Source organism: Xenopus laevis, chromosome 1L (assembly GCF_017654675.1).
Source record: "Xenopus laevis strain J_2021 chromosome 1L, Xenopus_laevis_v10.1, whole genome shotgun sequence".
NCBI lineage: Eukaryota > Metazoa > Chordata > Amphibia > Anura > Pipidae > Xenopus > Xenopus laevis.
In genome coordinates this window covers 221,794,460-221,813,042 of record NC_054371.1, presented here as the reverse complement: position 1 = coordinate 221,813,042, position 18,583 = coordinate 221,794,460, and the positions used below count along the sequence as shown (strand labels likewise).

The following is an 18,583-nucleotide window of genomic DNA, read 5'->3' as shown; positions in this document are numbered from 1 at the left end:
TGTGATGAAGATCTCCCTCCACTCTCTCTTCTTCTCCAAGTTGACATGATCTTTGAAAGTTGTATTGGTTGGTGTAAGGATTCACCCTGGTGGTCTAGTGGGTGGCGGGGTCCCCTGCTGCGGCTCAGGCAGGGACGCCCGCCACGTGCGGTATTTAAAGTATTTAAAGGGGCCTTGTAGAAAAAACACTGCCCGTTGTTAGGTTCTATTTGTAAAGTTCCTAGGTGCTTGATCTATTTGTTATTACTGGTTTTGACCCTTGCCTGGCTTTTTGACTATTCTGATCCTCTCCAATCCCGACCTTTGCCTGCCTGATTTCTCCGACCTCTCCAATCCTGATCCTGCCTGCTTGTGACTATTCTACCTTCTCCTATCCTGATTCCGGCATGTCTGACGATTCTCTGCTTGTGCTGGCCCAGCCTACCTGTTCCTGGTGGTGTTCTTCTATCCTGGTGAGACGATCGTGCCCCTTTGCTTGTCCAGAACAGTTAGCTTTGCTCCTCTCTCAAAGAAGACCTGGCGCCATCCGATTAGCCGAGGGCTCCTCCCGAGGTGAAAGGCAGCGGTTATAGGCAGAAGTGAGAGCCGTGACCAGGGAGCTTAGCTTGGGTTCTGGATATAGGGAGCCGAATGTGACAGTTGGTTAGTATGTAAACATGACCATACAGGCCATCAAGAGAAATGAAAAGGCAAAATATTAAAAAAATAAAATAAAACCATGTACAAATCCATTTTTTTTCAAGGAATGCCCTTGTGATTTGAGTAAAGGATTGTAAATAAAATAGCACACATGCACTATATAATGTGGTGCATACAAAGTACCTAGAAACAATCAATATGTATATCCTTGTTGATATAATTTCTGCATGAAAAACAAGCAAAATTCAAATGATCATTTTTCCATAAATCCAATATTCTTCAATGATTTTTGTTTAGAAGAAACCAAATCAGATAATACCAGGGTCCTAAATCTTTTTAGCTGTATTGAGCTGGAGTATATTTCTGTATTTGTTTCTCCATGACAACAGATAAGGGATCTGTGGTCATAGAAACAGTCTCATAGCTAGGGCACGCACAGCAAGACACAGTGATTGCTAATTCCTAGATTAGACTAGCAAATGAGCTGGCAGGAGAAGAATGGGGAAAAAATAACAGAAACTCAGGAGGTAGAGTATATTTCACAACACACACTAGCATGAATTAAACTCAAGATTTATACTCTCTCTCTACCTTTCTTTTAACTTTACTATTTATAATATGTATAATTGTAGTAGATCGACTTCAGTTTATTCTTCTAATGTGCAAACCAGAACCCATAGGGTCATGATACATGAGGCTCTTTAATCTGGGGAGAAACCAATGCATGTACTTCTTCTCAATGAATGACCGATATTTGTCAACAAATACATAGCATATTACATAAGACTTGAAATATGATCCTGGTTCCTGATTTGTGGATTTGTACACCTGTAAAAAGAGGCGGGTTGTTAAGGTCTTTCTTTATTTTTACATTCCTGAATCAATGATGTAGTAGAACTGTCTCAAGTGACCTAATAAAATGGGGGAAAGAGGGATTAGTGTTGGGCATAAAGTGGCTCAATTTGTCCAAAAATCTGTATGAAAAGGTTCGCTCATCTCCATTTGTATGGCTTTCAACTTCAAAGCTGAAATGGTAATACAGCACTGTGACTATTTATTTGACACTTTATTTTATTAAAGATAATGCTGCCTTTAGATGTTTTTATATCAGTTCTATTTTTATTTTTACCCATTTGTATCCTTGCTCCATTTTACCTTGCCTCTCTACACAATAAAGCTTTACCTCCCACACTTTCTCCTCCTAACTCTGCAATAGCCACATCCCCAACCTCTTATTCTAAAACCAAAGCCTCCAATCTGACTGAATCCACACCTTCCCCTCTAGCTGTCCCCAGTTCCAGTATCCTCCCCTCTGCTCCCCGAGATGTGGTCCCTGTCTTGGTTTCCAGTCGATTTGTTCGTCTTAGCTGGAGGCCACCCGTTGAGTCCAAAGGGAACATACAGACATACACGGTCTACTTCTCCAAGCAAGGAGTACAAAGGTAAGCTATTGGCCAAAAATATATACCAGCATGCTTCATGGTTAATATCATGTTAAAATATAAATTAATTTATTTTATGAATTTTATTTCTAAATTATATGAAATTCTTTCTATATATTACAGTTGGTGGACTAATTACCCCAGCCAACATTTTGTTTCCTTAAGGTTGATGGCAGGTGAGAGGTTTGCCACTTATGGAAACTTTTCTCTCCTGGGAGCAACAAATCTCCAACAAACCTCCAAAAATGCCTTCCCATCGAAATAAATTGCCACATGAAAAACACATTACATGGGGATAACCCGTGTAATCATGTAACAATGCTTTATTTCATATTTTCAGTGATTACACCAGTCCATCGCATGCTTGGTTCTTGCCAGTTATATAATCAGATTACCAGTTTACAGATAATCCCCTGCTAATGGAATTCTTATCTGTAAACCAAAACTGCTACAACAAAGCAGATTATCCAGACATTGACTGGGGTAATGGGGTTGCCAAGACAGAAAAAGTTAGTAGGTTTGTAAGTATGCTGAATGACAACTTTTTATTCCAGCTCGTTCAAGAACCTACTAGGAATAACTATTTTTTGGATCTTGGTCAGTATATTCCCCTTGTAAGCAATGAACATTGTTGTAAACATTTTTGGTTCAATAGAAGTGTTGGTGTTGAGGTGGGTAAGAAAAGACGTGCTTTGCATGTTAGCTGGGACATCTGAAACATTTATATGGTACAAGGAGGTCAATAAATCATGCAAAAAAGTAAAAAGATTCCAGAACTTATGTAGTAAGTAAAAATGAAGCAGGAAGCGGTGGAAGCTTTACTATCAGAGGTGGGTCAGCTGGTATATGAGAACAAAAAAAGCTGAGATTCGGAACTGTTATTTTTTTTCGTCTGTCTACAGTCTACACAAATGAGGAACCAGTTAATGAAGATTTCCTTCTTAATAGTCATAATTCTAGTAATATAACTAATAAACGTTGGGGGTTGTTTATCATAGGTCGAATTTTAGAACTTTGTGAGCTTTTTTAGACCTCGAATGAACTCACAACTGAATGGTTTCTAATTTAAGAAAAAAGTCAAATGTTATAAACTTGAATCAGTGTAGCAGTGTAATACTTTAATAATCAAATTGATCAAATTTTTGGCAAAAAATACTTCACTCTTTCAAATTGATTGAGTTTTCGAGTGAAACCCAATGAAAAAAACTCAAACATCATTAAGTCTACAAATATCTTCAAATGGTTCCAGGGACCTCTGCCATTGACTTCTAAAATTCAAGTTTTGTCCGAAAGACACCTAAAAAATTTGAATTTTTCAAAGAAAAAAACAACTCAACCTTTGATAAACAACCCTCTTAAAATATGAAGGTCCAAATTACATTTACATTTATTATACCCTGATGCTGCAAAAAGCCCAAATCTGAAAATTCGCCATCTCAAATCTGTTGAGGTCATGTACATGGCAATGGCAGAAGTCCCTTTCCCAAATTGAAGATATCGTGGTTTGCATGGTGTTTAGCAAGATAATCCGAAAAGTTCAGGGGTTTCGGGTGCAAAAAACCCGGAAAAATTTAGCGATTTTGTTTTCGCTCAATTTAATAGAGTTTTTTCAAGTTTATTCAAGTTTTTTTCATGATAAATAAGGCAAAATCTTGGATGGGAGTTATAAGTATATTGTATATAAAGGAAAAGATAAAATAACTGGTCAGTACAATTGGGGTTTTATCCCCTCATAGCATTTTACTTCTGTCAAGCGACTGGCTGTTTAAGGATACTGAGACTTCTAGATTAGATTTAGCATTTGGTCTGGTTGGGCCCTAAAGAGTCATAAGAATCTTAAAATCCTGCACTTTCTGGTACCCAATAATACACCAAATCATGTTCTGATAATGTTAGACGGTTTAAAGGAAAAGAACATTTAATGGAGCTTTTGATGATCACAAATGCAGGGTAATTATATCTAATTGCAGTTTACATATAGGGCCTCTGGTAAGGTGTGCACTTTAGCTCATTAAACACTCATTCAGACAGCTGCAGGGAGTTAATCATGGGTTTATAAAGGAGGAAAGTAATTTCAGTCCCTAAGATCTGTGACCAACTAGATGGGATGGAGCTGCCAGACTGGCACTTGCATTTCAGTAACACTTTGATTCCTGGTCTCTAGCAGAAGGATTTTCTAATTGTGTAAGGGGCTGATTAAAACAAAGCCAGAGGACTTGTGCAAAAAATTCTCAACATCCCCTTTAAGTTTGTAGGAAGGATGATGGGCTTCGTTTTTAACAACATTTTGAGAGTCATCACAATTTATTTTTTTCACATCTAATATCAATAACATAACTGCTATTGCAGGGATTATGGAAATCTGTATTTTCCCCCTGATTCCCTATAGCTATAATGGAGTAGAGCCAAATACTGCAGGGCAACCTGAAGGGAACCGACATTCCTCATACCCTGCTCCATAACTATAGTGGAAAAGACCCCCCTAATGTATGGGAATCTCTGCAAAAATGGAGATCTGCATTCACCTCCATAATCATAATGGAGTTGACCCCACTATTGCAAGGGAGCCCACAAAGAGATGAAAATTTGCACCCCCAAGCCATAATTGAGTAGGGTAACCTATAGGAAGATGGGGACATGCATACCACACTCTATAACAATAATGGAGAAGACTTATAAAGAGCAACCTGTGGGGAGATAGATACCTGCATCCCCTCCACCTCCATTGCCTCAATCCTACCTGCACCTGAACTTTCCAATGTATATAAATGAAGAGACTTTGGGTTGTGCATTGTGCATGGGGCCACTGAAATCTATTAGCTCTGGGGCCAGGGCAAGTCATTTTATGCCAGTGCAGAGCATGTTTATTTTTTCTGAATTACTTGCTAAATCTCATTATTGGAGATGCAATATCTGTTTTTTCCAATTGATATTAATTTGGTTCTTGGCACCACTGTTGATGAGACAATATACGCACTCCAATCCGAAAGCATTTATGGATTCCTTCCTAATAAACTGTTTGGCGTTGCCTTGGCGATCTTAATTGGGATTATTCCAGGCCCACAGGGTAAAGTGCCCTCCATTATAAGTGCCTTTTCATTTATTTTTGTTTTGTTGTGTAGAAAAGAAATGACAGATGGGGTATTTATAAAAGTCACACAATATTTGTGATCTAAAGAAGATATAGGCTGAATACATATCCAAAGGAGGCAATCAGTGCATGACAATGGCTGACATTTCTCACAATAAGCAATTGTATGGCACTACTCTGGTTCACTGGCTGCTTTAATGAGAGGCACATCTGTAAGCGTTCCTGTTACCACCGTGTAATTTTGTTGTCTTGCATCACCCGCTCAATGGGTTTTGTCATGCGCAAGCTGATTTCCTTGAGGTTTATGTCTTGCGTTAAAACAGTACAACTATGTTGCTTGAAAATAAGCGTAAATGGCAACGAGCAATACAGAAAGTCTGTACTGTTTCAAAACCCAATAAAATACATAAAAAAACTTTGACTTAGATGAACAGGTTCCTTATTTCATTTAGTCATTTAGTCCTCTACCTCTGTCTAATTGGAGGCAGGTTCCAAACATTAGTCTTTTTTTCCAACGAGAAGAGCTTATGATTATTAATGGGCGAATAAATTCACCTGGCATGGATTGGCAGTGAATTTTCGCGTTTCGGCACCTGCAAATAAATTCACAAACCTGGGGCGGTGAAAAATCCGGCGTAACACAAAAATTGTCGCGCGTCAAAATTATTCGGACACCCATGGACTTTAATGCATTTGGACAAAATAGTCGAATGTATAAAAATTGTCGCTCTCGTCAAAATTGTCACGGGTCAAAATAATTTTGATCATCATTGATTTCAATGCGTTATGCAATTTTTTTTTCGGCCATCACTAATCATGATCTGTTTTGGCATTTTTTCTTATGGCGACTTTTTTGTCTTGGTGACTTTTTTGTTGCGGCAAATTTTCTATGGAAAATTTTTGCCACTATTTTGCAAAAAAATCTATGGCTGGCGGAAAAAATTCACTCATCGCTAATAGTGATGGGTGAATAAATTCGCCTGGCATGAATTTGTGGCGAATTCCCGTGTTTCGCTGCTGCCGAATAAATTACGATTCGCCAGCTTCAATTTCCGATTTTCACAATTTTTCCGAGAAAGCGTTCGAAATGCTCGAATTTTTTGTGAAAAGGTTGGAATTGCTTGATTTTTTAGTGAAAACATTCAAATTGCTCGATTTTTTAGTGAAAACATTCGAATTGCTTGATTTTTTTGTGAAAACGTTCGAATTTCACTAATTTTTCATGAACGTTCCAATTTCACAATTTTTCACTGTTTCACGAATTTTGCAGGAAATTTTTGACATAGCGAAATAGGAAAGATTTGCCCATCACTAATCACTAAACACAATTAAACTTTATCTCTATAAATCCACTAATTCCATGAAAGTTATTAAAAGACCCAATTATAAAAGCATGACTGAAAATGGCTGCCGGATTTCTGAAATTCTCTAAAACCAAGAACAAAAGACAGATCTTGGCAGATTTGGAAGAAAAAAAAGGGCACCTTCTATTAACTTCTACATGACAACAGCTTTCAGTTGGTCTACCTTTTTTGGTCCTCTAGGGGCGGATTTAAGAATGTTCTGGGAACTTTCATTTCCCCTAATTCAAACAATCTTATTTTTCTTATAGTTGCTTAATCCGCAATATTTCATTATTTATCAAGTGTAAAATCAATAAAGTTGACAAATATGCAAGTACGCAAGAGGTCCATTTATTGAAGGTCGGTAGTGGTACTAGAACTTCCACTGACTTTTACATGACATCCACAGCTTTTATTGGCGTACTTTTCTATTTAACGATTATATGGATTTTACACTTGATGAATAATGAAAAAACTGTGGATTAAAGAACGCTGATAAAAATATGAATGTTTGAGCTTAAAAGCCTGAATTGGAGAAATGAAAGTTCCCAGATCATTCTTAAATCAGTAAATGATGTTGAGGTCAAGTAGAAGTAAATGGAAGTTGCCCTTCTTTTCTTGCCAAGATCAGTCTATCGTTCATGGTTTCAGAAGTTTCTGGAGATCCGAACATTTATTCTCAAATGACCGTTCCTTCACAAGTTTTTCAAATCGCTCAGCGGCTATTTTCATTCATGCTTTTTATAATTGGATCTTTTAATAACTTTGATGGCATTCATGGTTTTAGAAAAATAGAGGTTAATTGTGATTTTAAAAACCTCTAAAACCACTAAAAATTGACCATTACTAAATGGGAAATAAATATAGACCCCAGCCCTCCCCCACTCCACAATGCACAACACCCTATTTTTTTAAACTGCAGGGAACAGGTAAAGAATATACAGTATAATAATGGGAACAGGCTATTTTGGAAATGAGATGGAGGACACATTGCAATGTGATGTAATGAACCATTTCTATATTTAGTTAATAGAACTTTGCTTGACATCAACAGTTAGTAACAGGCAAAATGAATTATGCATAGCGCACACAATGGAAGATTTGGTGAGGCTGAAATATATTCTCAGCCGTGTGCATTATTTTGGATGCACAGCTGAAGATAAATGTCACTTTGAAGAAGAGCAGGTCAGCCTTTTAATGTCTAACACTAAATTAATGGAAAAGATATGCACAGATGCCTGAGGAGCAACTCATATTTTGTGCATATTCATTTGTGGCTGATAGCTACTGTGCCACAGCTAAGTGCTCACTATACAAATAAGCAAAGGGAATTAAGTTTTATTTGCTAAGAAAATCGACGCATACCGAGGTTTTTGTAACAAGGCAAAAACATTTTATTATCTTGGTGATCTGAAGCTTCAGTCTGACCTTTTCTGCAAACGAACCACTTATCTTTTCCAAGATCCTGTGTAAGAAATAAGTAAAATAAAAATACGTTGTAGCATTTCTCCTTTTATATAGCTACAAAACTCCTCAGGTAAATTATCCTTTGTAATAAATGTGTGCTACTCATAGTGCCGTGTATAACTCAGCCTGCAGCCTTGCGCCTTTATATGGTCACAGAACAACCCCTCAGTGACTTCTAATATCCTTATCATTTACAGTAGGGGGTACATTATCCCTTATAATACATGAGTGATACTCAGAGTTCCCTGTATAACTCAGCCTGCAGCCTTGTGCCTTTATATGGTCACAGAACCCCCTCAGTGACTTCTAATATCCTTATCATTTACAGTAGGGGGTACATTATCCCTTATAATACATGTGTGCTACTCAAAGTGCCGTGTTTAACTCAGCCTGCAGCCTTTTGCCTTTATATGGTCACAGAACCCCCTCAGTGACTTCTAATATCCTTATCATTTACAGTAGGGGGTACATTATCCCTTATAATACATGAGTGATACTCAGAGATCCCTGTATAACTCAGCCTGCAGCCTTGCGCCTTTATATGGTTACAGAACCCCTCAGTGACATCTAATATCCTTATCATTTACAGTAGGGGGTACATTATCCCTTATAATCCATGAGTGATACTCAGAGATCCCTGTATAACTCAGCCTGCAGCCTTGCGCCTTTATATGGTCACAGAACCCCCTCAGTGACTTCTAATATCCTTATCATTTACAGTAGGGGGTACATTATCCCTTATAATACATGAGTGATACTCAGAGTTCCCTGTATAACTCAGTCTACAGCCTTGTGCCTTTATATGGTTACAGAACCCCTCAGTGACATCTAATATCCTTATCATTTACAGTAGGGGGTACATTATCCCTTATAATCCATGAGTGATACTCAGAGATCCCTGTATAACTCAGCCTGCAGCCTTGCGCCTTTATATGGTCACAGAACCCCTCAGTGACTTCTAATATCCTTATCATTTACAGTAGGGGGTACATTACCCCTTAAAATATATGAGTGATAGTCAGAGTTCCCTGTATAACTCAGCCTGCAGCCTTGTGCCTTTATATGGTCACAGAACCCCTCAGTGACTTTTAAAATCCTTATCATTTACAGTAGGGGGTACATTATCCCTTATAATACATGTGTGCTACTCAAAGTGCCGTGTTTAACTCAGCCTGCAGCCTTTTGCCTTTATATGGTCACAGAACCCCCTCAGTGACTTCTAATATCCTTATCATTTACAGTAGGGGGTACATTATCCCTTATAATACATGAGTGATACTCAGAGTTCCCTGTATAGCTCAGCCTGCAACCTTGCGCCTTTATATGGTCACAGAACCCCTCAGTGACTTCTAATATCCTTATCATTTACAGTAGGGGGTACATTACCCCTTATAATACATGAGTGATACTCAGAGTTCCCTGTATAACTCAGCCTGCAGCCTTGTGCCTTTATATGGTCACAGAACCCCTCAGTGAGTGACTTCTAATATCCTTATCATTTACAGTAGGGGGTACATTATCCCTTATAATACATGCGTGATACTCAGAGTTCCCTGTATAACTCAGTCTACAGCCTTGTGCCTTTATATGGTTACAGAACCCCTCAGTGACATCTAATATCCTTATCATTTACAGTAGGGGGTACATTATCCCTTATAATCCATGAGTGATACTCAGAGATCCCTGTATAACTCAGCCTGCAGCCTTGCGCCTTTATATGGTCACAGAACCCCTCAGTGACTTCTAATATCCTTATCATTTACAGTAGGGGGTACATTACCCCTTATAATATATGAGTGATAGTCAGAGTTCCCTGTATAACTCAGCCTGCAGCCTTGTGCCTTTATATGGTCACAGAACCCCTCAGTGACTTTTAAAATCCTTATCATTTACAGTAGGGGGTACATTATGCCTTATAATACATAATTGATAATGAGAATTCCCCACCCCATGAAAGGATTTACATTCATTATCATTTCTGAATTTAACAAGAGCATTAAACTAGTAGAAATGGTAACTTTAATCTTTCTAATATAACCATTAAAAATGATAGTATAGAATAAAATGCTCCAGTTATTTCCACAAAAATAAGACAAATTAAAGACATTTACAGTGATGACACAAAACCAAATTGATGTGATTTAAAGCTCAACTTGATCATTAGATAAACAGTAGAAAAACAGTGAGGTCACCTAAACAGAGAGAGTTAGTACTTATAGACCAGAAATGTGGAGCAAGAATGTTCTTGTGTTATAAACACTACTGGTAAATGAGGAGAAACATGCGGTAACAATTTGGATTTCCATACGTTACACACACACACACACACACACACATACATACATATATATATATATATATATATATATATATATATATATATATATATATATATATATATATATATATATATATACAGAAACCCTCCATGAATAGCAGCAGTTTAAATGGGTTACAGAGGTCAAGACCAAGACCAAATCATGATGACTTGGTAACAAAATACCCAATGTTTCAGATGTAACTAAATGTTTTACACATCTCTTAGCTCATCCCTCCATTTGCATTGTGTTCATTTTGATGTAGTGCTCATTCATGGGAGGGCATTTCATTGGGATGTTAAAGCTTAGTGCTGTCACTGAGCTTTAACACCCAAAACAACTGAATGGAGTTTGGCATTCTTCAGAAAGTCCCTTTTGGGATTTGATATTGTTGATATTTGCTGCCTGATATTGAGTGATTATGTTATATTGTACTTCTATTTAAAGGGGTTGTTCACCTTTAAATGAACTTTTAGTATAATGTAGAGAATGATATTCTAAAACAATTTTCAATTGGTTTTCATTTTTTATTATTTTTGAATTTTTACTTGTTTAGCTTTTTATTCAGCAGATCTCCAGTTTGCAATTTCAGCTTGTTGCTTGGGTTTCAAATTATCCTAGCAACCATGTATTGATTTGAATAAGAGACTGGAATATGAATAGGAGAGGCCTGAATAGAAAGTAGAGTAATAGAAAGTAGCAATAACAATACATGTGTAGCTTTATAGAGCATTTGTTTTTAGATGGGGTCAGTGACCCCTATTTGAAAGCTGGAAAGAGTCAGAAGAAAAAGCAAACAATTAAAAAAACTATTCAAAAGAAATAATTAAGACCAATTGAAAAGTTGCTTAGAATTAGCCATTCTATAACATACTAAAAGTTAAATTAAACGTGAACCAGTTAAAATGATAACAATACAGTATTCTAAAACATGAAACACACAACGTGATGATATATAACCATGATAAACATAAAATACAATGTCACTATGTAAAAGGAGAACAAAAAGAAAGAAAAAAACAATATGTAAAAAAAAAATATAAATACCTGTCCTCGAAATTCTTCAATTCTCAGCAAGGATTATTATCATGGCTCTTCCACCTTGAAGCAACTAATTAGGCATTTGACATATCGCAGCATCATTTGTAGCTATACAGGAACAGTGTAATTACATTTTACACTTGTGTAAGACGATCTGCAGTACCTTCACTTTGTAAACTGTATAATGAAGACTTTGAAGTCTTCCAAGTCTTCTTAAATATGCCATTATGTATGAAGCAGCAGTTTTTAAACAGGCTCCTACTTATTACATATTCAGTGAATTACAGGCTTCAGAAAAATAAGAAAATTATAGCCTAGGCTGCATCTGTGGTAGGTGAGACTTTTTGTTTCATACCCAAGGGTGTTTAGCAGAAAGAATGGTATGAAAGTGAATAAAAAACAAATGAAGTTGAGGAGATTTATGCAAAATGAAGCTCAATGAGGCTCATGTTGCTGAGCATCCCCTGACATCATCCAAAAACGAAAGCCAGCTCAGTTTCAATTAAAAATATTTCAATTGGCGACAAACCAATATGGATATTTTATCGAACACTGACTGCCTTTTTGATGGATGACAACAGTGTGTAGTGATGGGCGAATTTCGGGCGGTTTGCTTCGCCGAAAAATGTGTGAATTTTCTACGAAATTCGCAAAACTGTGAAAAATTAGCGAAACGGCACTGGAGTCTCATTTTTGATGGCAGCGTCCATTTTTGACGCCGGCGTCCGTTTTTTGCACTGGCGAAAATGCATCAGCTTCCAAAAAAACTGACGCCGGTGTCCATTTTTTTTGATGCCGGCAAATTTTCATGTCAAATTTTCATGAAATTATTAGCCGGTGGCGAATCACGGGAATTTGCCGCGAATTTGCGCCTGCCGAATAAATTCGCCCATCACTACCAGTGTGTTGACATGTGTCCTTAGCCTTTATATTTAAACATTGTGGGCGAATTCTTTTAGAAATGCAAAGAAGTCCATCAAGCTTTTAGTTCTGAATTTCTAAGAGAGATAGTAGGGTCCTTTTTCATTGACAGAGAGAGAGTAACTTTCCAGCCCAGAATGAAAGAGGATTTCTATCATTCAGACACAATCTGATGACAGGCAAGTTTCTACAACACGTGCAAGGCGAACACACATTTTAATCACTGGGATCATGATTAGCTTCAGATGTTGGTATTTTGTTTCCTACCAGTGTACTTCGAAACACCTGAACCTTCTAAAAATATCTTGTTAGATTTATGGTCTGTGTCATTGTTCGCTGCACCAATATATTTCCCAGATTGCTTAAATGTATATTTTGCTATTGACTTACACAAGCAACCAAGCAAACCCTTCAAAAGACCAAAAGAAGACTCCTGCTAGTTTCAAGAGTGGAAAAAGAGAGAAAAACAATGCTTTAATAAAAATAGCGATTGGGTGTTTATATCTCAGTACCCTATCAACCATCATGAAACCATCTGACCATTACCATTAGCAGAATTATATGGGGTGCCCGCTGCAATCTTTCACTGTTTAAGACTCAATCTCAGGCATCCACAATCTCCTCATTCTATGGTTGTCACCTTTTTGAGTGAAAGGGGTAGGGAATAAAACAGACCAAGGACATGGCTGGGTGAATCAGAGGAAGCTGTCTGTTAAGGGGTTGATCAAGGACACAACTTGGCAGAATGGGGGTGTAACAATGGGCACCACTACAAGTCCCAGTATGTATTTTTTACAAGCTAGGGTGATTTAATATCAAATGGGTAGCAACCCTACCCCATTGATGATCACCATAATCTTGGGAAATGCTTTCCCGAAAACACACACACAACCTTTACAGGCAGGAAATGTGTGAGTTGGTTCTCACCAGAGGAACATTGTGGGATGAAATGGGGTGTTTTGATTCATATTTTCCACAAGTTAAGAAGACAGTGCTTAGAATTCCACACCCTACACAATAATAAAATATAATTGTTTGTCTTTTGGTGTGAGGACCATAGATATCATTGAATCTCTTCTTGTGCTCTAGGTAAATTAAAAAAAAAACTGTGGGGTATAAGCTCTGCTGTAGCAACATAAAAACAATTATATTAGTCAGATTAGATGTCCTATTATATTGATCATTGTTGTTCTGTTTTGCATCTAGGGAACGGGCTGTGAATACATCACAACCTATATCACTGCAGATAACCGTGGGGAATCTAACACCGGAGGAGACCTACAATTTTCGAGTGGTGGCCTATAATGAATGGGGTCCTGGAGAAAGTTCCCAAGAGGTCAAAGTTGTAACCCAACCTGAATGTAAGTGGAGTTGGTTTTAAAAAGACAGATCTTCTTGTTTTTACAGATGAGAGTAAAGAAAAAACACTTGCTGCTAAATCTGGTAGAATGCTCGCATGGGCATAGACCTCTGACCACATTCTTTGATTTATGCTTATAATTCTTTTGTTTCTGTTTGTATATGTAAATATAGGTAAACATGCAAAAAGAAGTTCTGCACTCGGGTCTTTAGCAAATACATTAAAAATATGTATATAATTATATTCAAAGTTTGGACTTTGTATATTATTAATACATAGCTTGAATATTGAAAATACTCCTCCAATTGACATCTATAGAAGCACACCAGATTTTAGTTACCAAATTTAAATTTTTTTCATCTGATTAATCTTCAAAGTTTGAGTTCCACAATAATGTTTAAAATTTTGAATTGAAGTGTTTTCCCATAATTTTCTCGCTGGACAGATTTTAATTTATTTGCCAGGTTTTTTTAGATCTAAATGTCTGAAGGTGCAATTTTCTCATGCATCACTATTTAAAGCCACTCAAATCATAACATGCCACCATATATCTCATTTTTCTGATGGTTTGCGAACAATTAAAAGATAGTCGACAATATCACTTATATACAAATTGGGGCTCCTATATAGGCATTGCCATATTTGGTATGGCCAAATATTGTAGATATGAAGAATATTTCAGTTACATATAACTGATGCCTTTAAATGTGCTTTAGTTTTTATCATAATGGATTGTGGGTAGTGATGGGTGAATCTGGCCCATTTTGCTTCGCCAAAAATTTGCAAAACAGCGAAAATTAGCCAAAATGCATTGAAGTTTATGGGTGACAATTTTTCTTTGATGCGAGAGGCTGTGCAACAAATTTTTTTTGACGGGAGACAATTTTTCACCCATTGGAGTGTATTTTTGCAGCAAACAATTTCTCTCATCACTAGATTGCTACAGTTGTTCATTCCTAGTCATTCCTAAGTGTTCTTTAGCTTCAGGTTTAAAAGAAAGAGAAATTTTAGATTGGTTTGGTAATTTCTGTGCAACCCCTTTTACAGTGAACCATCTGTTCTCAAGCAGTTTCAAGACATGTGCAAGAAAGTCACATGTCTCCATGGCACGTGTTCATTTTGCTTGGGAACAACCTGACATTCAAATGAAATGAAACCAAAGATATTTCAGTTAACAGAGTTGCAGTTCACTACTGTACATTCCACTAACAGAACTATTGAAAAGTAATTCTGATTCTCCCAAGCAGATTAACTTTTCCGTGACCCTGAATATATAGGTCAATTGGGTTATCTTTTCAAAAGCCTTTTAATACATTGTTAAAGTTGGTCATATGTCACAACATCAGCCAGGATTAGTTGTGGGTTCAGGGGAAGATAATAGGTACATGGAATCATACCAAAGCAGGAAAAAACCCAAGGACAGTCATAGCGAGGAGTAAAGACTTGTTCTTGTACCACCTTCAGCTAGCAGATGCCTTATGACTTACTGGTCATACGTATTATCTTTCAACTTAAAAGCATCCTGTAACAGTAGTTTTTTAGTTTAGTCCAGGGGTAGGCAACCCGTGGCTCCGGAGCCTCATGCGGCTCTTCATTCTGTTTTTCTGCGACTCGGTCTTGCGGCTTTGCCTGTCACGTCATTTATATAGCCCACGCACCTGCTAGTAGCTTCTTGAGTGTGTCACCGCGGTAAGCCAACCGTTAGCTTACCGCGGTTGCACACTCAGGAAGCCGCCAGCAGGTGCGAGGGCTGTATAGACGTCAAAGGAGTGACAGGCAAGACCGTGCCGCAGCAAAATGATTCATCATGGTCCTTACCGTGGTCACATACTCAAGAGAGAGAGAGAGAGAGAGGGAAGATCAGCATGGAGCTTCAGAAACAGAAGTCACATTCAGGACCGGATTTGTGGCAAGGCCACCAAGGCCCGGGCCTAGGGAAGCAGGATTTTAGGGGGTGACATGCTGCCCAACCATACCCACAGTGGTTCAAAAACAGTGGGGATACAATTTTCTAAAAATTTTCATGTGCCCAATCCCCATTGTTCCAGTCTCGATGATGACAATTTGCACTAATAAAGGGGAGGGGATAGGGACGGCGAACAGCAGTGGGCCTAGGGGGCCCCCCCACTATGTAAATCCGGCCCTGGTCACATTAAACAGATGAGAACACTAGCATTTAATAGGGCTATTCAGTGTTTATTTTATTTCAAAGTAGCCCTGCATATACACACTGCACTTCTGTTGGTTGTATTCTGTTGTTGTAACAGTTACAATTAAAAAAAGGTTATTAAAAGTTTATAAGCTGTGTTATGTTTTGCGGCTCCAGACTATTTTTCTTTAGTGGAAGAGGGGGCAAAATGGCTCTTTTGATAGTAAAGGTTGCTGAGCCCTGGTTTAGTCAAACTAAAATGTTCTAATCTTTCTTTGGAAATGTAACTACCACTCCCAGCCTTTTCTGACCATGCTGCTGGGATGTGGCAACACCTAGAGGACCACAAGCACTGCTTCAGAAAAACACTGTAAAGGGTCTTATTTCTTTTTGTATCGCACCCCTCTTCTTGTAGCTTGAGTCCTGTTATAAAAGTTTACTAACCTGTCCTTTCCTAATCATCAAGGTTCTGCTCAAATATTAATGAACAATAGTTAATTATTCATTGGAATTGATGGTAACCTTTCCTCATTATGCATTCAACTTTATTGTCTACATATACTAGTTTTACAGATGTGCATTTAGTTTTATACCTAAGTCCTTTCATTGATCAGGATAAGAGAGCTATTAGTAGAGCTATTAACTTCTGATACTGACGGACATTAAAAATACCATTTCAGTTGCCTGTTTGTTAGAATAAAATGGAACCTTGAAGCTCAAAGCTCTCTATAATCTCTTCAAGAGATCAGATTCTTTTGAAAAAAAAAAAAAAATCATCATTTTAAGGGCTGGGATTTTAATGAAAGCTTTTCCCATATCCCAATGCAAGATTAAATCTTTGTAATCTCACTCTCCATCTTAGGTTTTTATGATGCATGTTTTTTCCCAAAGACCTCTAAATGTGTGATCTGAATCACCGAGGAGACAAGTTGCATCTAATCTCTCAGTACTCAGTGTAGGAACACAGAGATTGGACTTTTATTTTAATCCTAATACATAAAAATCAAGACTTATCAGGAATTTTATCAAATAGTAAATATCAAAATACATTTTAATAAAATAGCAAAATAATGCAGTCAGTAGGTTTTATAAAGAATAATATTTTTTTTCTGGTTGATTTTCTTTTAATAATAATCAATTTTAATTCTCATTGTATGAACAACCAAAAATAATTTGCCAGTGTTTTGCAGTGTTTTTTGGGACCCTAATAGAAATAATAAAGGGCTAATGCTGATTTTTCAGAATTCTGGAAAGGGGCAAATATTAGGGTAGAGCAATAAACAACATTATATAAATCAGTTTTTTTAACATTCACAATATGTAAAAACAAGGTGCCAATATATTAACGTTGCTGCTAAATTAAAACAGCACAGTTACCCAATCACATTGATTTTTGTTTGTAACTTGTAATGATTGTGAGATGGCAAAATATTGCCAAAGTTTCACTGAATGCATTGAAGTCAATGGACATGTTCTCTTGTGCCAAATGCATTGGAGTCAATGGCCATATTTTTCTTACACCAAATATATTGGAGCCAGTGGATGAATTTCTCAGACCAAATGCATTGGAGTCAATGGCCATTTTTGCTTATGCCAAATGCATTTGGGTCAATGGGCACTTTTTCTAGAGTTTTCTTACTCTAGGTTTATTGGAGTCAATGGGTATTTTTCCCTCTCATTTTTCCCTTGTACAAAACAAATAATTAATAGAGAAATAAGAGCATAGATTTGCGAAAATTTTTGCCATTTGCGAAAATGCTAATTTCTCAATGAATCTGTATCAAGCAAAAAAAGTTAACTCATCCCTAGTAATGATCTAACCTAAGTGGGGGGCCATATTTATCAAAATCTGAGTAGTTTAATAAAAAAAAGTCCTACCAAACTAGAATCCACCATTGGACCTTTTTATTATTAAAAAAATCCTGATTTTATCAGATCAGGGACGCGAAAAAAAAATCTAGTGAAAATCCAAATCGTACTATTTTTTTCTGACCTTTTTCCAGAATCGCTCGATTTTTTTCCTGAAAAATCAAGATTGTTTCGGTGTTTGCCCGAAAGGTCAGAAATTTTTTTTGGCTAATTCCAGCTAGGACCACAGAAACTTCCAAATAGGATAGGCACCTCTCCCATTGACTTATATACAACCTCAGCACATCTGAGATGCTGGATTTTCAGATTCTGACTTTTTACATTTGAGGGTTTTTTTCACTAAAAATTCTGATTTTATAGTAAAAAAAAAAATAGATTTTATTGAGTTTTTGGCATTTGGAATTTAATAAATAACCCCCTTAATGTTGATTGGCTGCAACTGGTAACTGCAAAGTAAAGTTAGCACTAGTGTTGATTGTACAGTGAATTTTATAAATAAGATTTGAAGAAGAAATGCACCAATTAACAACAGATTGATGCCAACTCCACAGCTGCAGAGACTGAAACAGCTACAAAAACACAGGTTAAAAAAAGTTCACCATAGCAGCTCATACCCCAGTTAAAATGCTTAAAATGTTTTATTTCTCTTTAATTGGCCCTCTTGAATTCAAATTTAAATGGCAGCATCCAAAGATTAATTTCGGAATAGATGCCAATAACTTGATTAAAAGTAATATTTTAGTATGACTATCGTCCAGAGAGAATAAGAGATTTCTGACAGCTTGATAAAAGAGGGATTGATGGACATATAGAGTCTATGGAATAGATTTCTACAAAACTAAGCACTTCTTAATTAAACCCAAGTAGACATTTACAGAATCTTAATTTGAAGACATTTTATCTTCTTTAACTTTCATGAGTGGGTTATTTAATCAAACCACAA

The 18,583-nt window shown here is 37.0% G+C and overlaps 1 protein-coding gene across 1 annotated transcript in view; it reads left to right on the top strand.

Moving 5' to 3' along the window:
• dcc.L (DCC netrin 1 receptor L homeolog) overlaps positions 1 to 18,583 on the top strand; it is a gene marked incomplete at its 5' end in the record, with an annotated part of 292,799 nt that overhangs the window by 163,942 nt on the left and 110,274 nt on the right. The window contains 2 exon segments of the mRNA NM_001085785.1: positions 1,925 to 2,081; positions 13,469 to 13,623. Coding sequence (NP_001079254.1) covers positions 1,925 to 2,081; positions 13,469 to 13,623 — 312 coding nt within the window.